The sequence below is a fragment of the Chelonoidis abingdonii genome, chromosome 6, assembly GCF_003597395.2.
Source record: "Chelonoidis abingdonii isolate Lonesome George chromosome 6, CheloAbing_2.0, whole genome shotgun sequence".
Lineage (NCBI taxonomy): Eukaryota > Metazoa > Chordata > Testudines > Testudinidae > Chelonoidis > Chelonoidis abingdonii.
In genome coordinates, this window is record NC_133774.1 from 50,866,527 (window position 1) to 50,893,594 (window position 27,068).

At 44.2% G+C, this 27,068-nt stretch overlaps 2 protein-coding genes across 3 annotated transcripts in view; both read right to left on the reverse strand.

Annotated features, from left to right (window-relative positions):
* Positions 1–5,247: 5,247 nt before the first annotated feature.
* On the reverse strand, positions 5,248–15,305 carry TMEM174 (transmembrane protein 174). Its single transcript, XM_032771646.1, has 2 exons — positions 15,266–15,305; positions 5,248–5,963 (listed from the first exon to the last, which is right to left on the reverse strand). Exons 1-2 carry the CDS (start codon positions 15,303–15,305, stop codon positions 5,248–5,250), a joined length of 756 nt encoding a protein of 251 aa, XP_032627537.1.
* A 9,404-nt stretch (positions 15,306–24,709) lies between these two features.
* TMEM171 (transmembrane protein 171) overlaps positions 24,710–27,068 on the reverse strand; it is a 40,050-nt gene continuing 37,691 nt past the window's right edge. For both annotated transcript variants that reach the window (XM_032771647.2, XM_032771648.2), the window contains exons 3-4: positions 25,863–26,004; positions 24,710–25,049 (exon numbers count right to left, since the gene is read on the reverse strand). In XM_032771647.2, the coding sequence (XP_032627538.1) occupies positions 24,860–25,049; positions 25,863–26,004 (332 nt within the window). In that variant the 3' untranslated portion in view covers positions 24,710–24,859. The remainder of the gene's footprint in view (positions 25,050–25,862; positions 26,005–27,068) is intronic.

Consider the following 27,068-nt stretch of genomic DNA (forward strand, 5'->3'; position numbering starts at 1 on the left):
CATTGCTTTGTGGCAGTTTACTGGTATTGCCTGGTACAAAAAATTGAAGGATATTATGCTTCTGACACCAGTTTGAGCAACTAAATGTCAGATAAATCTAGTCTGAATTCATTAAGTTACACCTGCATCAACAACCATGAAGACACATATTCATTTTGAGTTGAAGAGATTAGAAGTGAGGTATCATCAAATTAGATCATAGGCCTGGCTCTGATTATGAAGACATATTTATTCAAAATAAAGTGTCATTTGTTTCAAAGTAAGGAACACAATTTTTCAGTATATTCATTTTGTTCTGTTTTATTTCACCAGACAGAAGCAGATGTTCTTGTTTTTCATGAAAATAAAGGAAAGACAACATAAAAATAGATATAACCAACGTGCAAAGTAAAACAATAACACCTTAGAGATGTTACCCTGTTGGTCATTACATCATTTATTTCCTGAAAGGCTATGTTCTGACCTAGTAAATAGGCAAGTATGATAAGGTTAATCAGGGATTTTTACTATTTAAACAAATTCTAATTGCTGTAACAGTTAAGTACAGTATATAGACCGGATGCTGAGAAGATGAAGGCATTTGAAAGAGACATTTCTCACATTAAGTAAGAAGGAATTTTTGTACCTTCTCCAGTATTTGCCCTCTTGTCTTATGTTAGGCCTAATCCTGCACAGGGCTGGTACCCTCAAGTGAGGTGAATACTTTCGGTTCCCACTGACAACACCTCACTGCAGCTGTTAGTTTATACAAATGGTGTGTGTATGTGTGGATACATAATATACCCCTACCTTTTATTTTATTTATTTGTTCCTATGTAATAGAGCTAGTCAAAATGGGGAGGAGGGGAAGGGAGAAAAAATAAACCAGTTAACTTTCTTATTTTCTGATTTAATTGAAAAAAAAGTATTTCATTTTTTATGAAAATTTTCTGTTTTGAAAGAAGGCCATTTTTCAGCACAAACATTTATTGTTTGAAAAATGTATCAAGCACTACTATTTTAAATAAAAGTATGATGTGACACTAGAATATGACAAATGAAAGAATTGAAAAGGAAAGAATTACTCTAGTGTGTGGGGATGTATCAGCTGTCTCTGACTGTTGGTGGTTGCTTCAGGATTAAAACAGACTGGTGGTAGCTGCTGATATGTTGTCAGACAGGAATCCACTTAAATTCACCCATATCACATGATAAACAATTTAGCCAAAGAAAACATTTCCTCATTACTATTATGCAAATAAATTATATACAAGGAATTTACTCAGTACACCTACAAATCACTGCTATGTTAATACAAATGTTCAGGCTGACAGTATGACCTGCAGCTTTATTCCCATGTATGGGCAAAATTAGGTATCACCCACCCAGTGAGCACAAGCTGTATTTTGTTTCATTCTTACCTTCATATTTCAAAAGAATTCAATTTTGATAATTCAGATCAGGCGATTATGGTCTCTGCTAGGTTGTATTTTTCTTTTTACTTCTGACATTCCCTTACTTTTCAGAATGGTGGCATTTTATTACTATTATTGTTATTATTTGTATTATCACAGTGCCCAGGAATCCCAGTTATGGACCAGAATAAGACCATAAAGGGTGACATGCCGGCAAACGTGGTGGTTTCAAAAGGTCATTGTGCAGTGGCAGGATTGAGTTGCTGCATACTTTCTCCAGTAACTTGCCAGTGGCAACCTCTTGTCTGATATGAGGAAGAGCAATATTGCTCAGAACTGGAAGCTATGGAAGTGTAGTCAGACTCAGGGTGCCGGAGATGATATGCATGGCGGCATGTAACAGCATGTCCGCCAGTTTGGTGTGTAATTCTTTTAAGGATCATGACTCAGACTTGATACAGATCCCTGTCTGGCAGCTGGTGCTGCGAACTCACTTTTGTATCAACTTTTGCCAATTTAATTCTGAGTGAGCTACCAACCCTGGTACGGGCAGAAGTATGTTGGGAAACGCAGGCCAAGATGCATAGCATTTATTTTAGCACATGATCTCCTGAACTGGTAGTCTCTTGATTTTAGGAGCCACTCTAGTACAAATGAGGGATGTTATAGCACCCGTGTCTAATAACATAACTTGATTAACTATTCTAAACTCTCCATCAAGGGTAACCGTAGTTACAGGCCTCCCCCACATATTGTTTGAGATTGGTGCTACAAAAGAGGGAGGAGGGAGAGCTTGGCCTCCTCGTTGCTGCTGATGACTGGGTGATATGGGATGCTGACCACCCCCTTCTTGTTGAGCCAATTTCCTGAACAATTCCTCTATCAGAAGACGATGGAGCTGATATTTTATTACCCTAATGACCAGGGTAAGCCTCCTTCTGTAATTCAAAAGCTTCCTGCATTAACCTTTCCAATTCCTTAAGACTTACATTTTTTCCATTTGTCGGGCCCTTGGAGATTCTAATGGCAGGTGATAAATCTTGGACCACGGCCACTTTAAACGCAGGGGTGTCACAGCAATTCCATTTATTATGGGGGACATACCAACCAGCCAATAAAGTAACCTTTTTCGAGCCAGATATTTTTCTGATCTCTCCTCATCTTTGTTTCTCAGAATAAAACTTGCCAGTAATATTTTCATGTAGATAATATAGATAGAACACAGCATCATATACCTCCCCAATGTCTCTGGCATTTGCCATTTGCACATCTCCTGGCAATGTCTTAAAATCATCACCATTTATGTACTCTCGTATTAAGGAGGCTGTCCCCTCCCTGCTCAGAGCTGGCATACTGCTGATCTTAGTGAGCCAGTAGAGAGAAGACTCCTTGTTGAGAGCTCCCAAATTTTTACCCATGCCCCAGACCTGTTCCAGCCCAAACAGTTTTGTTTCATACCGGGTCTCTGGGGGTTTGTTTGTACCGTATTGTACAACATTGGTTGTTATTGGGGCCAGTGAAGGATATAATTTCCCCTCCTCCTTTTCCCTGTACGGTACCATTTCTAGATCTTGCTGGGGAGCAGAAGGTCATACTGATTTCACCAGTCTTCTATCTTCCTCCTAAGCATCCATGCTACCAAAGGATGCTGCCCCATCTGAGTCCATATCACTGGTGTTTTGGGACTCATATCCCCTCAAGGGGTCCATCTGGATAGCACTCAGCACCCCCTGGGTTTTCCTCAGCCTCTCTTTTAATAAATTGATTTTAAAATCACAGGAGGCATGATTACTGGAGCATTCTTTGGCAATCTTAACCTCTTTAACCATTTCTCTCAAGGCTGCCTGTGGATCTGCCTATTTGATTGCTAGCACAAAATTATCTTTGTCTTTCTTTGCTAAACACATTTAAGATCTTTCACCTGTTGCTCCAGTTGATTACTTTGCATGGTCTGGTTACAGACCTGAGCAGATAGTGTATTGGCATGTACTGTTAATTTCTCCATTTCAGAGTGTTTTGATCTAATTTGTTATTTAATCTCTGAAATGGCACCCTCCTGAGACTTGATATATTTGTCCAGCTCCTTTGCTACCATTGCAAATCCATGTATTAATGCCCTTTTCTTAGCTTCTTGCTAGGTTTTGGAGTGGTTGTTACAAAGGCTTCCCAATTAATGATTAATCATTTTAGAGAATTATCTTCAACAAACAAATCCTTCTCCCATGAGTTCTTCCCTTTTCCAAACAAATTTACAGTGTATTCCAGCAAGATTTTATTGCACTGCTTTTTCCATCCATGAGATTCATACTTCTTGTTGGTGTTCATGATTCTGCTCATGATGTTACAGTAGAATAAAACAGAGTGTGTGTCTGTCTTTGGCAATAAGTGTTCTATGGACCATGAAAGTCAGACAGTTGCTGCTTAACTACTCTACTGTGGAATCAGAGCTAGCAATAGAGTGAATATGTTGCTCACTGGGTCTTACTAAAGACCAAAGCAGAATGCAGCTTCCCAGACCACGTATGCTGGAGCAGAAGCCACGGTTACCAGCCATGGGGTTCTGATTCTATATTAGTTCTCCATAGGAAAAGGCCTGGAACAATAAACTGTTTTTCTCTGGGTCCTGTTGACCAGACTGGGCTATGGCTCACTGGGCTGACTACACCAGAGCCTTACACTGAACTCACTGGACCTCTGTGTTGGAGCAGAAATCTTGGCTCTTAACTGCGGGGTCAGAGTCAGTGGATTGCTTCCATGGGCTTTTACAGCCTGAGCAAAAAGCCAGAGCCACTGAAATCCAATTAGTGGCTTCCATGGGTCTTACAACCTGAGCTCCAAACCTCATGGCTTCCATGGACCCCTCGGTCTGAGCCGGAATCGTCTTCCCGTTGCCGCTGAGAGAGCAGCTTACCTCCCGCAAGGTCAATGGACCTTTAGTAAGACTTAACTGAGTAAATTATAATTAATTAACACTGCAGCCAAAATCAAGAGTGCTGCTAGGGTCGCAAATTGTTACCATGTATCAATGCGGGGGAAGAAATTAAGGATGTTATTGATCCCTGCTAAGAAGTCACAGGTACAGCTGTCCCTGAATTAGGATCTATCATCTAATTGATCTCATTGCAAATAAGGATAAGGGACAAGAAAAGGTAAACTAAAAAGGTGCTTTATTTAACATAAGGTGAGTATATGTACAAAATATCTCAGTGGCATGCATGGGCATGAAGCCCAAAACCCTGTCCCTCTACAAATGACAGACAAAGGTATTTATACTCCACAGATCAAAGTTCATCTGCCTTGGCCTCGATATGTTGGATCCGATCTATCACTGAGCTTGGGGATGACAGGCGGTACAGGAGGGACTCGGACCTTTGATGACTGCTGAACCAGGATTAGGATCAGGATTACTTCTCAGATAAGTAGCTATGGTGGTTTCTCTCAGAGATCTTCCAGTGGTTCTAGGGAGGATAGCACCCTAGAGCCCATGTGGGGGGCTTTTATATCCACTTGTCTCTAGGCAGATTAGTGACCACCTGACCAGTCCTTTCCAGTCTTTCCACAAAAGACTGCCAAACTCAAACAACAGGGTGCCAAAGTTCCAAAGAGAAAGGTAGCCAAAATGGCTGCTAAACAACTATTAGACACCATTCAAGACAGTGGTTTTAACAAATTTTTGACATTTCCATTTCCCAGGTAAATAATACAAGATATCACATAGACATAAATCAAAGCATGCATATTAAAACATAAATACATGAATAATACTGTACACAGGAAGCACCACAACACTGGGGTTCAATAGCATTTGACTGGATCACAATACTACTTAGCACTCATGAAGTGCTTTAAAATTTCAAATAACTATATCCATATTAACTAATAAACATGTCAATAGACTTAACCTCTCATCTTTTGTGTCTGCTACTAGATAAGTAGGGTAGTTTTCATCTTCAGTAAAAGCTGGGTTATGCAGAGAGAGGACAGTATGAGAGTTTGAGTGCAGAGGAGAGGTTGGGGAAGGAATTGTTAATCCACTGGAAGAAGCAACACCATAATAAGTGAGCACTGGATGCAGATAAGCCGGATTCACAGCAATCCCTTCCTGGGCTGGATGAGGAGGAGGGATATACTGAACTACTGTAGCACCATGAAAAGCTATAGGTTGGTTAATTCTAGTGAAAACAACGGATTGTCCACTTGGAGACTGGTCTGTAACTGATGCACTTTCATCACGTGTTTTGCAAGATTTACATGTCAGAGTTTTAAATTTGCAAATGGCAATCAGAACAAAAGTCACACCAACAGAGAGCAGAATAGGCCCTAATAACTGAGTCCACTCAAACTGAATAATGCCAGCATATCTGATCCATCCCGTTACTGTGAAAGTGATCCCCACCAGCCCTAAAAAAACATCCGAAAAGAGTAAAGTGGCACCAGCTTTGTCATCATCTGACACCAGGACATCTGATCTGTTGGGCTGATATGGAGTAACAGAAAATACATTGAAATAGAAATCTTCTACACACCGTTGTTGTTCTGCTGCATTGCTACGCACCAGTTCTCTTTGGTCTCAAGTGAGATGGAATTTGTAAGAGATCTTAGGTAGCATATGAAGTCAAAGACTCATATTAGTTATATAAGAACTTTGCATGTGTATGGCTAACAGAGTGCACCATGTGAAGGAATAAACTTTGCTTGGAAGAATAAAGGTCTGGGAAGTGAAGCCTGAAGTGGTTCACTTAAAATGCCTTGAATTATCTATTGCTATGGTGTTTGCTTCTGGAAACTGCTTTAATATTTCATGGCTGTTTTTCCCTCTATTTATCCTATTCTTTAACTTTGGCTGTTCCTCATAGCGCCAATGCTTACTGGGAAAGACATACAGCTGCCATATCTCAACTTCAGTTGAGGGCTTCCAACATACATACATTTAATCACAAGCACTGTGATGACTCACTTAATCTCCTGGGGACAATCACTCCCACAACCAAAATCTGCAGGGTCATATATCAGAAAAATACACCACAAGTAGAACATCATTAGTCTGAATGCTTCACAACTCTCAGTACTGTGATACTTATAGCTAAGGCTGGATTTCTATCACAGCTCTGCCTGGAGTCCAGAACTTCCATGATTTTAAAAAAACCTATTAAAGATTTTTGATTTTTAAAGCCCAAAGGGGCCATGATTATCGTCTAAGCTGACCTCCTGCACAACACAGGCCATAGGAGTTCACTCACTTATTTCTATTTTAATCTTATTAAATTTGTTTTTGACCAAGAGCATTATCATAGAGACTCAAAGTAATGAGGAATCTACCACAGCCCTCAAGAAGCAGTTCCAATATTCAATCACCGTCTGTGGGAAAAACATGTATTTTTTCCTTGTTTGAGCTCTGACCATTTCTAATCTACATAGGATCTCTACAGCAGAGTTTCTAAACCTTTTTGATACCAGGGACTGGCTTGTTGCCTTCTTAAACTGTGTCAGGGAGATCTCAGGGATTGGTGCCACTCTGCAGACCAGTCATTGAGAACACTGCTTTACTGTATTCAGCACTGTTATATATGAGCACCTGCCGTTAGTACATTAAGCAATGTGACTACACAACATCCTACCACTGGAGCTTTCTCAAAGATTAAAGAGCTCTGAAGTATCAAATTTCTTTTTCCTGTATAGGTAACTATAGATTGAGATTGTCAGCTTTTAACTTTATCCTCAGTAAACTAAATCTTTAAACCTCTTATGTTTTCCAGACCATAAACCATTCTTGCAGATCATCTCTGAACTCTTTCCAATTTTTCCAACATTCCTTTTAAAATGTAGATGCTAGAATTAGATACATTATTACCACTGGTGTAGACAGATGTAATGTCACCTCTCTATTCCTAGCTGATATTCCCATTTATACATTCAAGGGTCAGGTAAACCCTTTTTGCCGTGAGTGCTTCTTCACTTAGTTATTTACAATGACCCTACATTTATTTTAGTTTCTGCATTCCAGGATACACAATCTGCCATCCTGTAAGTATCACCTATATTCTATGACCCATCTTACTAACAACTACACAAGAGGTGGAACTGAAGAGTACAATTTACTTTCTCCTAGGCCGTTGGTAGTTTGAGTTTCTTAAAATGAGCTAGAGCAGTGTTCTGCTGCTTGGTGTGGATGGTAGAATTTGAAGTATTTAAGATACAACTCCCAACTGTCCTCCTTAAACTAAACTCCCTTTTCTGCTTCTAGGTTGAAATTTAACTAATATATGAGTGCATCATCATAGAGTCACAGAACCATATTGCTGTAGAGTTGGAAGAGACAGCAAGAAGTCAGCAAGTCCAGTTCCCTCGACTGAGGCAAGACCAAGTAAACCTAGACAATTCCTGACAGGTGTTGTCCAACCTGTTCTTAAAGTCCTCCAGTGACGGGTATTCCACTCTCTCCCTTGGAAGGCTATTGCAGAGTTTAACTACACTTAGAGTTAGAAAGGTTTCCCTAATATCTGGCCTAAAGCTCCCTTGCTGCAGTCTAAGCCCATTACTTTTTGTCCTACCTTCAGTAGACATGGAGAACAATAGATCAGAGCCCTCTTTATAATAGCCCTTTAACATATTTGAAGACTGTTATCAAGTTGCAGATTATCAGGTTTTTTGGGTTGGTGTTTGTTTGTTTTTGTTTTTTTCTCCAAGACTAAACATGCCCAGTTTTTTTTAATCTTTTCTCCTGAATCACATTTTCTAAACCTTTTATTATTTTTGTTGCTGTCCTCTGGACTCCCTCCACATCTTTCCAAAACTGTGCTGCCCAGAATTGGGCACAGTACTTCAGCTGAGGATTCACCAGTGCCAAGTAGAGCGGAACAATTACCTCCCCGTCTACACCTTGTAATGATACTATCTTTTGTCACAACTACATCACCTTGTTGACTCATATTCAGTTTGTGCTCTACTATAATGCTCATGCATCTGACCATATGGGTATTCACCCACGAAAGCTCATGCTCCAATATGTCTGTTAGTCTATACGGTGCCACAGGACTCTTTGCTGCTTTTACAGAGTACTACGGTACTTCTGCCTAGCCAGTCACTCTCCATTTTGTAGTTGTGCCTTTGATTTTTCCCTTCCAAAGTGAAGTACTTTGCACTTGTCTTTATTGCATTTAATCTTGTTGACTCTCTGCTCCAGCAGCCAAATCATTAATGAAAACATTGACTTTCCCTTTATCTGTTGTTCTCTGAGACACAGAGCAGTAATGCTGTAAGCAGGAATTCAAAGCAGTTTCTCCTCCCTTGGTGTTCACACCTCAACTACTAGAAGAAGGCTCATCCTCCCTGATTGAACTAACCTTGTTATCTCCAGACTGATTCTGGCCTGCATATTTATACCTGCCTCTAGAAATTTCCATTATACGCGTCTGATGAAGTGGGTATTCACCCATGAAAGCTCATGCTCCAATACATCTGTTAGTCTATAAGGTGCCACAGGACTCTTTGTTGCTTTTTACAGGAATTCTGTGTAAGGCTTGAGCCAGGTATGAAAATTCATCAGCTCATACCTAGAATTACTTACTTGAAACCCCCCAAATATGTAAGTAAATTAGGAATGTTTAGCTAGATGCGATCAGTTTATTTCTTTATTTGACGTGTGGATCTCCTCTGTGCTAACCCCAGATGCTTTTGTTTGCTTGTAACCTTTAAGCTGAATCCCCGAGAAAGCTAGTCTGGGTGCTCAATTTTTGGAATTGCTCTTTTAAAATCTAGCAAAAGCCTAAGTTCCAGATGCATTTTTTCCTTTTTGTTTTTAATAAAATTTACCCTTTTGAAGAACAGATTTGGATTTTTAGTGTCCTAAGAGGTTTGTACATGTTGTTTGATTAGTTGGTAGCACAGCTAATTTCCTTTGTTTTCTTTCTCAGCTCTTCCCTGGGGTGGGGAGGGGGAAGCAGATGAAAGGGCTTGAGGGTACCCCACAGGGAGGAATTCCCAAATGTTCCTTCAAGGGTCCAAGGGTGTGGGGTTTTTTTTTTGTTTTTTGTTTTTTTTTTTGCATTTGGGTGGTGGCAGCATTTACCAAGCCAAGGTCAGAGAAAGCTGTAACCTTGGGAGTTTAATACAAGCCTGGAGTGGCCATTATTAATGTTTAAAATCCTTGTGGGCCCCCACCTTCTGCACTCAAAGTGCCAGAGTGGGGATTCAGCCATGATAAAAGCTGTATCATGTCTACTGATTTCCCCCTTCACTAGCCAATAACCCCAGTAAAGAAAGAAATTTGGTTGGCTTGGCATGATTTGTTCTTGACAAATCCATTCTGGTTATTCCTTATAACTAGAGCCCTACCAAATTCAGGGTCCATTTTGGTCAATTTCACAGTCGTAGGATTTTAAAAATAGTAATTTCATGATTTCATCTATTTAAATCTGAAATTTTATGGTGTTGTAATTGTAGGGGGTCCTAATCCAAAAAGGAGTTGTGAGGGAGTCGCAAGGTTATTGTGTGTGTGGTGGGGGGGTTACAGTACTTCTACCCTTCTATGCTGCTGCTGGCCCCAGCGCTGCCTTCAGAGCTGGGCTGCTGGAGAGAAGCAGCTGCTGTCTGGGAGCCCAGCTCTGAAGTCCGAGCCACTGCCAGCAGCAGCACAGAAGTAAGGATAGCGTGGTATAGTATTGCCAACCTTACTTCTTCTTTGCTGCCGCAGAGCTGGGCCCTCTGTCAGCAGCCACCTCTCTCCGGCTGTCCAGTTTTGAAGGCAGCAGCACAGAAGTAAGGGTGGCATGGTATAGTATTGCCACCCTGACTTTTGCGCCGCTGCTGTGGGAGCTCTGCCTTCAGAGCTGGGCACCCAGCCAACCGTCACTGCTCTCTGGCCACTGAGCTCTGAAGTGCAGCGCAGAAGTATTGCCTTGTGACCCCCCTGCAACTCCCTTTTGGGCAGAACCCCCAATTTAAGAAATGTGGGTCTCTCCCATGAAATCTGTATCGTATAGGGTTAAAGCACACAAAAGACCAGATTTCACGGAGGGAGACTGGATTTCACAGTCCATGACATGTTTTTCATGGCCATGAATTTGGTAGGGTCCTGCATATTAGAGACCTCCTCAAGTTCAGTCTTTCAGATGAGAGCTAATTTTCCTGAGTTCTGACTGCTGCTGGTGCAGAGGGGAAGATGGCCTGGGAAGGGAATATTCATTTATATATTTGTGATGGCTCTTTTAAATTCTAAAGATTGTAATTTTTCAAATCAATGCTGAAAACCAGTGTCAATCTGATTAGAAACCAAGGCATACCTTCCTTAAATAAGCTAAGCAGTGCTTAACAGACAGCGTAGGAGGTAAATGGGATTCTGCAAGAACTTCAATTGACTCCTTAAAGCTTGCATGGCTAGTTAGGCACTTCAGCTAAGCTTGTGGTGGAAAGGGAGTTATAGCCACCATTAGAGTGATAGTGAGTGGATTACATGCGGTCTCTCTCTCTCTCTCTCTCGATCTCTCTCATTAAAATGCCGTTCACTATTATCGTTAGCTGTGGCTTTTAAAAGGTAGTGTGTCTCGTCTGGTGTCTAGCCAAGAATTTTTTTCCCTAATATGTCCCACTGTTCCTCAGGAGTGGCGGAAGATCCCTAAAAGTGTGAGGGGGGCCCACTGGTGCCCGAACTGTGGCTCTGGCCCCCATGCTGCCCCTTCCCACTAAGACCCTGTCCCCATGCTGCCCCCTTCTCACTGAGTCCCTACCCTTGCGCCGCCCCTTCCTCCAAGGCCCCAGACCTGTGCTGCCTCTTTCCCCATAGACTCCGCCCACCACTGGCTTCTCTCCGCCCCTTTCCTTATCATTCACCCTAATAGCTGGTAAAAGTGATGGGGCCTTTTTAAAGTGACCTTTAAAAGTGATGGGGCCATGGCCCCTTGACCCTCCTCCCCCATTCTGGTGCCCCTGCTGTTGCTAATCTACCAGTGCCGGGAGCTTTGGTGGATCTAGCCTGCCAGCTCTGCATAAAGCTGGCCTGATCCCCCTCTCCCTTACCTCCTCCTCCTCCTTCCCAGCTGGAGCTGGCACAAGTCTCTACCTTGCCTCATGCAGAGCTAGCCCAAGCCACTCACCCCCTGAGACCCTTTTTTTGCAAAACTAGGCATTTGTGATCAGTTGGCAAAAGCAAAGGGGACAAATGCCCAGTTTTGCCAAAAAGTCAGGATGTCCGGGGCCAAAACAGGATGTATGGTCACCCTAGGCTGGGGTCCCCAGTTCTGCCTGCCCTTACCCAGTTTGTGCCCCCCTGGGAGCTGGGGGCTGGGAGGGGGCCAGAGAAGGGAGCTGGGGGCTGCTGCATGGCCAGAGACCGTGGTCAGGAGCGGGGCCAGAGGTGTGGCTGGGGCTGTGGCCAGGAGCAGAGCTGAGGGGCGGAAACATAACCACGAGTGATGTTGCGGCGGGGCCAGAGTGGAGCTAGGGGCACAGCAGGGCTGGGTGACGCTTTCTGCCCACCCCCCACAGGGGCTGAGCCAGGCCCTACTGTGTCCCACCACAGTTTGGGGACCACTGCCTTAGGCAGGGCAGGCTCCAGGGGTTTTGCTGCCCCGAGCAGCCAAAAAAAAAAAAAAAAAAGCCTGCGGCAATTCAGCGGGAGGTCCTTCGGCAATTCAGCGGGAGGTCCTTCGCTCTGAGCAGGAGTGAGGGACCCTCCGCCAAATTGCCACCAAATACCTGAAAGTGCCGCCCCACTTCAGAGTGGCTGCCCCAAGCACCTGCTTGATAAGCTGGTGCCTAGAGCTGGCCCTGGCCTTAGGCTATGATAAGAGCCACCCAGGGAGCCCAGGCAGCTGTGTGGAGCCCGGGCCCTTCACCTGCCCTGGGCAGGGGGCCAGGGTACCTGAGAGCAGCCCCCAGCCAATGTCCCCATCCCCCAGGCTGCATCACACAGGGAAGATGGAGAGCCCAGGGCTCCCCACAGCAGTCTGGGCTCCCTGGGTAGCTCTTACCATGGCTTGGCTTTTAGCCAGCCCAAGGTCATGACCTTGAGGAGGAGTAGGGGGCAGGGCCCCATGGCAGGGAGGGAGGATGTGGGGGTCCCAATGTTCTTTATGCCCAGGGCCCCAACTAATCTTAATCTGCTACTGGCAAAGCAGCTCTGCTCGGACTGTTTGGGGAGAGGGTTAGAATGGGGGAAAGGAAGTGGAGGAAGAGAGGTGAGGCTGGGAGAGACAGTGGGGAATGGGGGAGTTGGGACATAGAAATGGGAGAGTGGGGGGCAGAATGGGGGGAAGGGAGTTGGGGAAGAGGCAGTGGGGAAGGAAGGTGGGGAGAGAAGCAGTGGGGAAGAGAGGTGGGATGGGGGAAAGAGAAGGTGAGTTGGGGGATGGAAATGGGAGGGGGCAGAATAGGGGAAGAGGCAGTGGGGAAAGGGGGTGGGAGAAGAGAAGGGACGTTGGGGGAGAATGAGGGAGTGGGGAGAAGAATGAGGGAAGGAGGGTGGGGTAGGGTGGGGGAAGAGGCTGTGGGAAAGGGGGTTGTGGGGGATTAGGGGCAAAGGACAGTTGAGAGAGGAAGGGGGAATGGGGTGGGGAGAGGCACTGTGCATCTGAATTTCCTGAGTGGCTGCAGCATCTGACCACCCCCCCCAATTAAGTTGTCCCCCACAGCACTGGCAGCCCAGGTACCACTCCAAGCCGGGGGAGAGAGCCAGTGGAACTGGCTTCAGCATGCATATGCCGCCCCGCTCCCACCCCCCAAATATAGCAGTCAAACTTGCTTATGGAGCCCATGTCTGCTCTCACAGCCCTTTTGGCAGCATTTAAATCTGTGGCTCAGTCAAGCCCCATCCTAGCAGCAGGACCGGCGCTAGAGTTTTTCATGCCCTAGGCACACAGCCATTTCGCTGCCCCGCACGCCGCTCCTGCGGCCATTTCTGCGGACGGTCTGTTGGTCCGCGGCTCCGGCGGAGCTGCCGCAGCCGTGCCTGCGGGAGGTCCACCAGAGCCGCGCGGGACCAGCGGACCGTCCGTAGGCACGACTGCGGCAGGTCCACTGGAGCCGCCTGCCACCCCCCCCCTCACGAAAATCCTGGCGCCCTAGGCGATTGCCTAGTTCGCCTCAATAGAAGCGCTGGCCCTGCCTAGTAGACTCTAGCACCCGCAGGGTACTCCCAAGTACCTGCTCTCTTGCTTTGCTCCAGGCATTGCTCGGGCTGCATCTCCCCTGGCTGCTTCTCCCTGCGGCAGCTGGGATGGGACTTTACAACTTTTGGCTGCAGATTGCAGCAGCTGCAGTGCTGAATGCAGGGGCTGGAGTGCAGCGAGTCGATGCCGGGAGCTCTGGTAGCCTCTGCCTTGCCTCCTCCTGTGCCCACCCCTCATTGTGCATCGCTGCACAGAGCCCAGTATCCCCTGGGACATCTGCCCCCGGAGCCTGGGATCCTCCTGTCCCAGAAGATATATCCTCTACAGACCAGGATATCCTGGATACATCCAGTTCCCAATCCGGGATTCCCCGGGACACACCCAGAGCCCCCCACTCACCTGTGTCTCCTCCCTTCCTGGGACATCTCCCTGCTGTGGTTTAAATTGCCTACAAGAAGCCAAGCATCTCTGTACCCCTCGCCATTTACAAGTCCAGGGTGCAATATTCTTCTCCCTCTACCCTCTCGTGAAACAGACACCACCTCCCTCCCATCCCCCCAAGACCATGGAGGTGAGGATCCCCTTTGGCTGGGGCTGATGTGCAGCTCTCACGCTACCAGGAAAGTGACTCCTGAGACGGTTACCCTGCTGTGCACAAACCAGTACTTCGAGTAACAGGACAAAATTAAGAGTGGGGAACTTAAATCTACCAGGGGAAACCTTCCTGGCAGTGCAATCTTTGTCTTAGGCTGTGGAACAGTCTCCCCATGGAAGGACTGGAAACCTCAAGGGCTTGTCTTCACTACCATGCTACATCAGCACAGCTGTATTGATGCAGCTGCACTGATGTAGTGTGTCTGGTGAAGATGCACTCCATCAATGGGAGAGCGTTCTTCCATCAATGTAATACCCCACTTCAATAAGAGCTGGAAGCTCTGTTGGTGGGAGCGGTGTAGACATCTCTTTAAGTCAATGTAATTTACGTTGCTCGGGGCAGGGCGGGGTGGCTGTGGCTTTTTCACACCCTTGAGCGATGTTACAACAACGTACGCAGTAGTGTAGACAAACTCCAAGGGCTTTTGAAAGGAGTCTGGACAAAACATGATGTAAGGAGCAGACCTGCACTGGCAGGGAGCTAGACCATGATGGGATGATCACAGAGGCCTTTTTCTCCTCTGTCTATAATTCCATCACACTAGGCTGGAAGTACAAATTCTGATGCTAAAGACCTGGTGACTGGATCCCATTGCATTGGGATTGTGAATTAGTGCCCTGTCATGCAACTCCTACTGGACCAATAGTGTAGATCCTGCTGTTAGTGCAGCTGTTTGCAGGTGCCCTTGTGTTTAGCTGAACCTTTCACTCAGTGACAGAGTGCATCACCACTCTATTGTAAGCATGCATTCTGACACTGCTAACCTACTGTGTGGATCCCAATGTGCTTGTACTGTGTATTTTTAGCACTCATGCCCTGCTATATGAATCTTATTATGCAGGGAGTTCTAGTGCCCTGGTGCAACAACAACATTAAGCTAGAAATATGAATCCTGAAAATAGTGCCCTGGTGTAATGGTCACTCTGGGCTATTAATGACTCCTCCATTTTTGTATGCAGTGTTGTTGAAGCTTGTTGGGCCAAGGCTATTAGAGCCAAGACGGGTGAGGTCATATCTTTTACTGGAACAACTTCTGTTGGTGAGAGACAAGGGTCCGAGCTTACCCAGAGCTCTTCTTCAGGTCTGTAAGCTCAAACGCTTGTCTCACTCACCAACAGAAGTTGCTTCAGTAAAAGATTTGACCTCACTCATCTTGGCTCTCTAATGTGAATCTTGTCATTGTGGCCCTGTTGGAGGCCTCCTAATATACAGAGGGCATGAATCTTGGCCACTAGAGGAGGAGGATGTAAATCTTAATGCTGCTGTTTAGAGCTTATGCCACTCTGAGTCTGGGTGTTTTAATTTTGGCACGCATATCCTGATGCCAATAATCCATGAAGGCAGTGGAGTTTGGAAATAAGGTGAAACTAGGGCTGGCCTTATGAGTGAGGTGTGTGCGAGTGCACACATGCATGTGTGGTAAAGAAGCAAGGAGTGGGGTGAGCCTGTGATGCAAGGCCATGGAAGGGAGCTCAGGACAGCAGAGGGAGGCAGTGGGGCCCAGGGCAATGCAGGGGATTCCTCCACCACTTTGGTCTTCGCCTCCCTATGGTGCCCCATCTCCCTGGGCAGCTGGTGTGGCTCTTATCACAGCCCAGCTTCAGCTTGTGGCCTGGCTAAGGGGCAGGGGGAGAGGAGGACCTGCAGGGGGCATGGCCCCCATGGGAGAGGGGCCCTGAGGGATCCAAAAGTTCTTTGCGCCCAGGACCCCAGTAAATCTTAATCCACCTCTGCTAACACCAAGAGAGGGATTCCCATTCATGGATCGGTACACAGACACGTATCACTGAGAAAGGGGTGGGGCTTTCGGCACACTCTCCTCCCCCAATCAGCAGCTCCCATTGGCTAGCTTAGGTGGCTCCTTGCCTAGTGTGCTGGATTTTGTGGATCGTATTATAAGGTGTCTAACTCAGACCCATCCATATCGGGAACCTGGGCACCTAACTCAGGCTTTGTGGCTAGCAGTGGTGGGCCTCTGATGGTCTAGGTGCCTAGAAATTAGGCAACCCAGCACTGAGTGTTGCAATGTCTCAGTCCCAAGTGCTCAGCCCCCTCTGAAAGAAATCTTGCCTATGACTTCTTTTAAAAGTGTGCTTGCAACCAGGCTGTTTTTAGGTTAAGCAGCATATAGGACCACACTGGAGACAAAAGGTTTAGCAATGCTTTAGCAAATAAGTCAGGGGTGGGCAAACTTTTTTGGGCCAACAGCCACATCTGGGTGGGGAAATTGTATGCAGGGCTGAGGCAGGAGGCTGGGGTGCGGGAGGGAGTGTGGGGTGTGGGAGGCGGTGTGGTGTGCAGAAAGGGGCTTGGGGCAAGGGGTTGGAGTGTAAGAGGGGTGCGTGTGTACGAGGGGCCTCAGGGCAGGGAGCTGGGGTGCAGGAAGGGTATAAGGTGCAGGCCTGTGGGGGGTGGGGGTGGGAGGTGAGGGCTATGTGTGCACTGCCCTTGCTGTTCCTCCAGGTACCTCCCCCCGAAGGTGGTTCCCCGTTCCCAGCCAATGGGAGCTGCAGGTGGGGTTGGTACCTGGAGGCAAGGGCAATGCACAGAGCCCTTTGTTCCCCCCAGCTCGGGGATCTCAGGAATGTTGTGCCGGCTGCTTCTGAGAGCAGCATGGGGCCCATAGCACCTCAGGGGCAATCCCGTGGGCTGGATCCAAAGCCCTGAGGGGCTGGATCCAGCCCATGGGCCGTAGTTTGCCCAGCTCTGAAATAAGTCATGCTAATTTTTGCTGTAAAACACAGAAATATAGTGACATTATAGAAGAATAAAAAGCTACTTGTTTTAATTAATTCATGATTATCTTGCTCATATTGAAGAAAATTTTTTTTTAAAAGTGGACACTCTTGGAGGGGCAGGGACAAGTGCGATACTATGTTGCAGCCCCTTTACATTGCTCTGGACCACTGGCAAAGCATATACTGGCCCCTGCAATAACAATGTCCTCTAGGTAAAATGATCTAGCATAAGAGTTCCACAGTGCCTCCCCCGCTGTGGAAGGTATGGCAGAGGCAGGCTGGTGCTCATTGCTTTCTTCTGCCAAAACTGTTACTTGGGGGCTGCTGAAATCTAGCATAAATTTAGAGCAGCCCTGAGGCTGCTCCACCTTACCTCAGGCTTCCAACGGGACAAGAATAGGGGGAGGTGCAAAAACCAGGTTACAGTACCTTTGGCCCCTGCCCATTTCCTGCCTCAGTCATATCTTCACTAGACCAAAGATGCAAACTGTACATCCCTCTGTTCAGCCTCAGACCAGGGAGAGCACATGTTGCAGAAGGGCAAACGGCTCTATGCTAGTCCAGCAAAATTAGTTCTCACATATTATGGACAAGCTGCCTCTGGGGATGATAGGGTAGCTTAGGGGTGATCTACGCTAGGAACTGACATTGGTATAGCAATGGCTCTCTGAGTATAAAAAAATCCACATCTCTGAGCAATGTAATGAAGCCAACCACACCCACGGTATATCTAGTGCTAGGGCAATGGAAGACTTCGCCCATTGACCTAGCTACCAGCTCTCACAGAAGTGGATTACCTATACTGATATAAGAACCCCTCCCACTAGTGTAGGTAGATACACTGTAGTGCTGCTGTTGTGCTGCTGTTGTGCTGCTGTAGCGTTTTAAGTGTAAACATAGTCTCTAGCAGTGTTCAAGCTTTGGGCCTCTTGGCTGAATCTGAGCTTTTAATTTAATTTTATGCTGTGGACTTTGTTCCCTAGGTGCTGGAGTAAGACCACAGTTACAGACTGTCAGACTATGATGTATCAGCGCAACTGAGGTTGACTACATTTGAAAAAGTGTAGGGTTTGAATGAATACTCGTTCTCTCTGAGCATGTCACCTTGGTAACCAAGTCCAGTTCTGCCTCCAGTACTAGAAGTCTCCACATCTACATTTTCTGATGAGCAGACACTGTTATTTGCAGTACCAATGTAGCTGTGTTGGTCCCAGGATTTTAGAGACAGGATGGATGAGGCAATATCTTTTATTGAGTAGCAGAGGGGTAGCCATGTTAGTCTGGATCTGTGAAAGCAGCAGTGAGTTCACCCACAAAAGCTCATGCTCCAAAACGTCTGTTAGTCTATAAGGTGCCACAGGATTCTTTGCTGCTTTTATCGGCTCAACTTCTGTTGGTGAAAGAGCTGAACTTACACAGAGCTCTTTTTCAGGTCTGGGAAAGGTACTCAGAGTGTCATAGCTAAAAGAAAGTGGAATAGATTGTTTAGTATTAGTTAACATATATTGTAAGAGACCATTCAAGGTGAAGTGGCTACATAACACTGCTTGTACTCATAGGACAAAAAGGGGGAGAGCTAGTGGATTGCAGATTGTTGTAATAAACCATAAATCCAGTGTCTTTATTATATTCATTATTTTTAGTGTCTAGCAAAGTTATGACTTTAAGCTCTCAAACTCTTTGGTGGTGTGCAAGTTTCCTTTGAGGATGAAAAGAACTCAGATGGCAGATGTTGAGTGATTACTTCGTGAAAAGTGTTCACCTATGACTGTTCGATGAATTTGTCTTTTATCATTTTTTCATATGAGTTCATTCAAGAGCATAGCGAGGGTCTAATTTTATCAACATCAATGTTATTGTACACTTAAAACTCTTTTAGAGTAACCTGGTAATTTTGCTGAGGCTAGCTAGTATTTTGATGGCTTAGCTGTTTTTACTATTTCTTTTGGATATGCTCGATGCTTTATATGGGCATGTTCTGTTGACTGTATGGCACTTAATGTTTCCACAGTTCCTGTTTTTTCAGGTTGCCTTATCTCTTGCCTCCCACAGCCCCGTTGGAAGCACAGACCAGGTGTCATCACTAACCCCATAATAACTATGTTAACTTTTTACTTCCTCTGAATTGGTTGTTTCTAATCCTCTGAACCATCAACTAGCCCTGCTTTGATGCAAAGAACTCAGATATTGGGGTGAAGGATCTTTCCATCATTCTGTAAGAGAAAATGAGGGGTGACCTGGAGAATGATTGGTGAGTACATAACCAGCTGTATCAGGTAGAGAAACCATGCCTGTCTGAGCCCGGTCAGAACTATTAACTCTAGCTTTGTCCTTTTTTATTTTGAGTAGAACTTTTGATATTAGAGGCATCGGGGGGAGTGCAAACATTAGACCCAACAACAACTGAAGGTAAAAGGCATCCCTCGTGGACTAGTGATCCAGCCTGCCTCTGGAGCAGAATTGGACACAATTCTTGTTCATGGCAATGGCAAACATATTTATCTCAGAGGTACCCCATTGCTGAAATGTGTGGTGAAGTATGATGGACTCTGTCTCTCAATCATTGTCTTGAGAGAAGTGCCTGCTGAGCATATCCGCAGTCATATTCTGCACTCCTGGAAGGTAAGCTGCTGTGACAATGATCTGATTGTGTATGCACCAATTCCAAAGCTTGACAGCTTTGTAGCAAAGGGAGGGAGATTCTTGCCCCTTCTTGTTGGTTGCTACAGAACATGCATGACATGTTGTCCATAATGACCTTTATATGTTTGCCTGATCAATGGTAGAAATCAGAGGCAAGCATATCTGACTGTCCTGAGTTCTAGGAGGGTGATGTGCACAGTCGCCTCTGAATGTGTCTATTTGCTCTGTATCATAGGGGTGTCTAGATGTGCTCCCCAACTTAGGAGGCATGTATCCATTGTTATAACAACTGTTAAGGGAAGGGCAGGTGAAAGGGACTCCTGCACAGCCATTGGGAAGGTATTTCCACCAATTGAGAGATTCTTTTATGAAGGTGGATATGGACAGTAGTGGGGCTAGACTGTCTGCTTAGTGAATAAACAGTCCTAGGCCATCCTTGGAAGCAAAGCACCTGTACTCTTGCATGGTCTATAATGAAAGTATCAGCTGCCATATGTCTCAACCACCAAAAACAATTCTTGACAGGTGTCTGAGGGCTACTTTTAGATAGCTTGACTACATTGGAAAGGGCCACAAATCTTGCATCAGGAGATAGGCTCTTACAGCTACTGAACTGAGATAAGCTCCTATGAATTCTAACCTTTGTAAGGGATCAAGGTGGATTTTTGAATGTTCAGTTGTAGGTCCAGTGTGAGGAAGAGGTGTATGGCTTTGCAAGTTGCCCTGGCAGATTTATCCTGGGAGCAACCTTTTAGAAACCAATCATCTAGGTAAGGGAACACCAGAATTCCTTTTCTGCGGAGATGTGCCTCTACTAAAGCCATGACCTTTGAACAGATCCTTGGAGCAGATGATAGGCCAAAAAGGAAGCATCTTATACTGCAAATGGTCCCGGCTGACAGTAAAACATAGGAACCTTTCGTGAGATGGGTGGATTAGTATGGAAATGTGTCTTGATGATTGAGGGCTGAGAACTAATCCCCTTGGTCCACAGATGGAATTATTGCTTCAAGGTGTGACCATTTTGAATCTTTGTGCTTTCACAAATGTGTTGAGTAGCCTTAAATCTAGGATGGGTCCAACCATCATTCTTTTTTTGGAACCAGGAAGTACCTGGAAAAAAACCCCTTCCCTCTGTGCTGCATGGGAACTGGTTCTATAGCACCCAAGTATAGGAGAGAGTCTATTTCCTGTCTTAAAAGGTGCTCATGAGAGAGGTCCCTGAAGAGGGATGGGGAAGGGGAGTTGGCAGACAAAAGTGAAGTGGATGGAGTACCTTGTGGAGATGATCTCCAAAACCCACTTGGCTGTAGTGACTGATTCGCAAGCATGCTGGAAGTGGTAAAGAGCTGCTGAAAGGAAGAAGGCAGGTGAAACAATGCAGTTGGTATGAAAAGGGATGGCAGCTCAGGGTCTCCACCCCTCTATCAAAATTGGTGCTTTGAAGCAGAGGGTTGGGAAGTGGGTGGTTTTTTCCCTCTGGAACTTCTGTCTCTTGAATTGAGGTTCATATGATCTGTGGGAACTTGAGAATTGGGTGGGCTCTCTGATGTCTGGGACCTACTGAGTTTTTTCTTTTGGATGTGTATATAGATCTCCAGAGAACATAAAGTGGCCCTCGATTGCTTACATGTGCAGAGATTTGTCTATAGTGTCAGTGAACAGGAAAGGAAGGTCTTCAATTGTATTCTGGACTTCCTTTGGAAATCCTAAGAGCTGAAGACAGGAGGCCCTCTTCATAACTATTGCTGTAGATATCAAATGAATGGCGTATAAGCAGCGTTGAGAGAGGCCTGCAGAGATGTTCTGGTGAACAGCTGGCCTTCTGCACTAATTGCCCTCTGTGTTCTTCTGGTAGATGCTCAATAACGGAAAAGCGCCTCTATGGGAATGGATTGGAGCGTTATGGACAGATATTTGAGAGCCCAAGGCAAGATCTTCATCAGAATCCTCCTCTCCCAAGTGACTCTGAAGTGGTGGAGCAGCAGAAGAAACTTGAGAGGTACAATTCTCAGCACCAGATGCATGTCTGGTAATCTGGAGGGCCTCAGTACCAAGAACAGTTGGACCTGACCAACAGTGAGTCAGGTGTCTTGGACACAGCTAGGTCTTGAGGAAAATGAAACTCCCGCAGTACTGAGTGTGTTATCGGTACTGTATCCATGACCTGAGCTGAAATAATGGTAACTGAGGAAGTTGATGGTACTGTGAATCTTGAATGGTCCAAAGGGAGTTGAGCTGGAGTGGTCTTTTTTGATAGCAAGTGAAAGGGTAGAGCTTTTTTTGCCACCTTGCTCCCCTGACAGTACCAATGGTCCATCAGAGCCTGAAATTTTGGAGTCTCTAGATTTAAGAGTGCTCTTGGTACTGAGGAACCAACAGCTTCATGCATACAATATCAGAGACTGATGGGAGCCAAAAAGTGGCTCGAGTCACCGTTGACCTCATCTTCTTTGAAGTAGATTCCCTTCCTGGAGAACTTGGGGCACGGTCTTTGGAAGTCTTATGACAGGAATCTTGGGCCTTCTTTTTAGATGCCCTTGAGCAGTGTGGCTTGGAGATAGTAGAGGTAGCCAACTTATTCAGAAACTGGCAAACTGTGGCGTCTCCTAGCCTGGATCAGAGTCTGGGCTCAGCAAGCTCTCCGTCCTAAGGAGTCAAAGTTTGATGCAATCATAGATTATTATTATTAGGGTTGGAAGGGACTTCAGGAGATCATCTAGTCCAACCCCCTGCTCAAAGCAGGACTAACCCCCAAATGGCCCCTCAAGGATTGAACTCACAACCCTGGGTTTAGCAGGCCAATGCTCAAACCACTGAGCTATCCCTCCCCCCTCTGGCATTAAAATCTCCCACTAGATTTTAATGCCAGACTGACGTTGCACTTTGAGATTCCCTGAGGCAATATATGCACCAGTAGGATCAGTCACTCATCACGATTGCCTCCTGGAACAACAGGCAGCATTTGAAACCTGGCAGAGCCAGGCATGCCCTTCTAGTAATGTAAAACTCCCAGGAAGGGAGAAACTATATAACCACATTTTTTTTGAAACAACTATAATAAACTACTGTAAGAGCTAAGGGGACACGGCTGAGGTAAAATTCAACACAAACAACTGTGAAGGCTCCATCTCAGGCCAAGGCAATTGAGAAGGAGCTGAGGGCACTTGGCCTGCGCAACACTACATAGCAACAATGCAGAGCACAAGACTGAGTAACCCGTATGGGTGGGCCGAACAGACACTATGAAATTTCTGATCAAAAGCACATGGGCTGCCAACACACTTAGAATGGAGCACCCATCGGGACACTACTTGGAGAAGAATTGTTACTTATGCATGCTGAACTACTTATATGGGCACAGACTTACTATGATACGTGTCCAGCACCACTCTAATGTCTGTGTACATATGTGCATCACCTGTGAGCTTGTAATGTTATTTGTGGACTACCTGTGTCTGTATGCTAATTGATATTTAAGAGCTATGTACTCATTTATAACATCTGTAGATCTATACTTGTACAGCCAGCACTGTACTTAATTGTGGGGCAGATTCTATAATCTTTATTCACATGAAGTATCACTTATGTGATTTGTGCTACTTACAGCAATGGGACTATACATATGACCGCTACTTGGGAAGTGACAGACTATGTCCTGGGGCTTTAAGGTATGCCTCTGTAAAACAAATACCTATAGAAAAAGTAAAACCAAGTGATGTGTAAGAGAACTACTGAAAATATTATCGTTTAAGAATGGCTAACATCACATGCCTCTGACTCAGTTCATCCAGAGGCCTGTGGTATGATACAATTAGGCTTTTGTTTCCAGTGGGTGAAGAGTTGGGAGTTCAGCAAGAAAAACTCCATGGAGGGGGCCTAATTCTGCCATCCTTGAACTGTGATCAGTCCCATTGATTTCAGAGATCCTTCTCTCAGAGCAAGGTGGTCCTGAGTGCAAAGGTGGCAGAATCAGGGCCTAGTATCACAGGAACATAATTTATGTGCAAATTAAGGAGGAAATGGATGAGAGGTAGCTAAAGTAAAAAAAACCACCTTGCTGGAGTTAAAATAAAATTCTAGGACTCTTGCTTTTTAGATAAGGCCTTATGCTCCAATTTTTTTTTAAGATTAAGTTTTAACCTAAGAATTAAAAAGTCTTGCAGGATTTACACTTAAATTCCTATATGCAAGGTGCTGAGCTTTCTTGTAAGGTACACCTCTACCCCAATATAACGTGACCAGATATAACATAAATTTGGATATAATGTGGTAAAGCAGTGCTCTGGGTGGGGCGGGGCTGCACACTCCTGTGGATCAAAGCAAGTTCGATTTCGCCTATAACGCAGTAAGATTTTTTGGCTCCCGAGGACAGCATTATATTGAGGTAGAGGTGTACTTTGAAGTCAATAAGAGGAGAGGGAGCTGTGCATCTCAAAAGTGTCTTAAAGAGCTGTGCCGTACTTGCTCTCTGAACTTGCCAGTTAAAGGTCTTAGAATCAAGATACAATATCCTTTCTTGTAATTATAGCTAAGAAATCTCTACTCCTGGAAAATACTGATTTTTAAATGCAGTTCAGCCACACAAGAGAGCCCAACTCAAAAATAAATAGATACGGTCGGTATAAATCTGAACCTGATTTATAATAGCAGTATTTCTTATGGAAACAGTCATTCTACCATTAAAGTGTTAGAGCATTAACTAGCCTCACCTTTGCTTTAGGGCTCTTAATTGCTGGCTAAAACTGATTTTTGTGGAGATTACTACTATGAACATAAATATTCCCAATTAAACTATACGGCATTTGTTATCAGGCAGACTAAAATGAAGTATGACTAATATGCTCAGATTGTATCTAAGCTAAGTAAATAAATGATAATTTTGCAAACTCATCCTACAAGTACTTTCTAGAGAACAGTAACTAATACTTATAAAGCCACTTCTAATTATTTCTTTGCCATAGCTCTGAAACTAATTGATTTGAGTAGATCAAAATACACAGAAAAAAGTTTGTGTTCTAATTAGTTTCTCTGTTATAAAAGAAAGCTAAAAATAGACACTAGCCCCATAACAAAACACAATGAACATATAACGCTGTTGCAGTTCACCAAACTGTTGAGTACTGTTGTACATAATATACAGGGTTACATAATATTTCTCTAAACTCAAATTGGTAATTTATGTTTTGTTGTTTTAAGGTCACAGATGCAACCATTACAATTTTTATTATAAAAATAAAGTTTAAAACATTAAAATTGTAGTGTACAATTCCATAGAAAAATGAACTTTAGTTCACAGTTCTTTGTGGGAAGATTCAGAAGAGACTAAGTCATGGAGGAGCCAGAAGAATATTCAGTATTCACTGTTGCTTCTTTTCCTTCATATCTTGGAGGTAATTCATATGAAAGATGCAGAGTAGGTAAGACGTCTGAAGAAGAACTGCTCCCGGGACTTGCATATAGTAGTTCATAGTCTCTAACAGAAACCATTCCTTGAACATGTGCAAGTTGTGCCCTGTAAAACGTTACACATTAGTACATTCCAATCTCATTTATACACTAAGCCAAATCATACTTGAGTTTCACACATGCACACACAGTGTAGGTGAAGCCGGTGTGTTCAAGCTGCCTTTTTTTTTTTATAAAGTGATTCACTGCAAATACATATCTGTTTAATGAACAGTACCGTCTGTATAACAGTGTGGCCTTTTCACATTTCCTATAAAAGAGGTCTTTTTATATTCCTCTGACAACACTGCATAGAGCAGATTAGCCAGTTGGGAATGGGAGAGATTTTCCCATCTCTTCTCCTTAATTCCATTGCCCCATCTTCCCCGTCTTTTCATAATCTATCATGGCCCTACTTTCCCTTTCCTTACAATAGTTATGAGTTCTAAAACTCCAGTTACTGAAATGACAATACTTCATACTCTGAGATCCTCAGATGAAAGGTGACTTACAACTTTAATTAAGCCTCCCAAAAGCCTTTAAAGTAGTTAAATAAATAGTAGTATCCTCATTTGATAGCCAGGGAAACAGAAGCAGAGAGAGGTCTGTGGATTATTCAAGCTCACACAAGTCAGTAAGTCAAAAATAGAACCCAGGCATCCAAGTCCCTTGCTCTACTCATATCCTGATGCAATCACGGTACAAATATTTTAAAATTAAGGTAAAATATCAGAAGGAAGAAATTCAGTGAGTTACTAGAAAATTTTATAGGTGTCAGGCATAAAATCAACGATGATTAACAGAGTGTTGTCCTAGCTACACTTCAACCCATGGGTTAAACATCACAGATTCTAGAAAATAAACAAGAAGAATGTCTTACCCATTATTTACAATACTGTGGTATGGAGGAGGATTTTCACTCATAGGCAGCTCCGTAGCAAGTGGCTTATGAGTTACAGGTGGTGATAGGGAGTCAGCAAAATAAGGTGGTGGGAGGGGTGGGAATGTCATTACAGCATCACCTAAAGAGAACAAAATTAATTAGTAACACATGAAAATTTAACTCATTTCCTGATCCTCATTGTAACCTAAGAGATATTCATACTGATGTGGTATAGTATTTGTACTTATCTTCTTTGTAGATACAGGCACCATGTTCATGCATACTTTAACTGTTCTGACATTCCTTGATGTAGAGTACAATTGTATGTACACATTCTGGGAGGATTTTTACAATGCAAGAGATCCATCTTACTAAAAAAAAAAAAAAAGCAGCCATAAAAAAAGTTTCACCTTGCTAAAGGACACAAATCCCTTTACTGTTGGCTGCAGAACCTACCAGCAGACAGGCTCATGTGTGTTCTCTAAACACAGAGCAAGAGCTATTGGCACACTTTCTAGCTGAGATTTTATACCATGCTCATCACTATGGTACAGAAGTGCCTAGTTCTCCCTGCCTGCCTAAAATGTGGGTTTTATAAAGTACTGTGCATACCTCTAAAAATGCTATAAATAAAAATGTTCAATGCTCTGCTTAACAGTTCATATTGATTTATTTTTTCCTTCAAATGTGCAGTATTTCCTCTGTTAAATTATCAGGAAGTTCCTTGCTTTCTATGATTTATATGTTCTCAGTGCTTATTTATACAAAGAGGTAATAACTGCACTTATACCATTGCTATAACTTGATTGCCTGTTAAGGAGCATGACATGATTTTATAACTGTAGGCACAAATGGTGATTTCTGATTGTTCTGAAATTGTAATACTCAAACCAGAGTACTTTAGTAGCATAATTAACAAAGAAATTTTAGACAACATTTTCATGATTGAAGGGACAATACTAACAGAATTCGTATTATAAGCAAGCAATACATGTTATGTACTAAACTGTAATTATGCAGTGCTTAATCTGAATACTAATTAGTGATAATGTTATGAAGTTGGACAATGAAGTATGGTCTCTCTTATGGTCTCTCAGAACTTTGCATTTTTCAGGGGTTTTAGTTTTTTAAATGGACAGCCAACAGTCAGCTAGTTCTCATAATTAAACAGGTGCAACAACTACTTCTCCTCTCCCCACTCCA

What these genes read in the sequence shown, in the direction of transcription:
- TMEM174 (XM_032771646.1), bottom strand. Translation starts at nt 15,305, where the DNA reads ATGAGTGAGGTCAAATCTTTTACTGAAGCAACTTCTGTTG. An exon ending in TACTGAAGCAACTTCTGTTG is followed by an intron (nt 5,964 to 15,265) that starts GTGAGTGAGACA and finishes ATCTCACTTGAG; the next exon opens with ACCAAAGAGAACTGGTGCGT.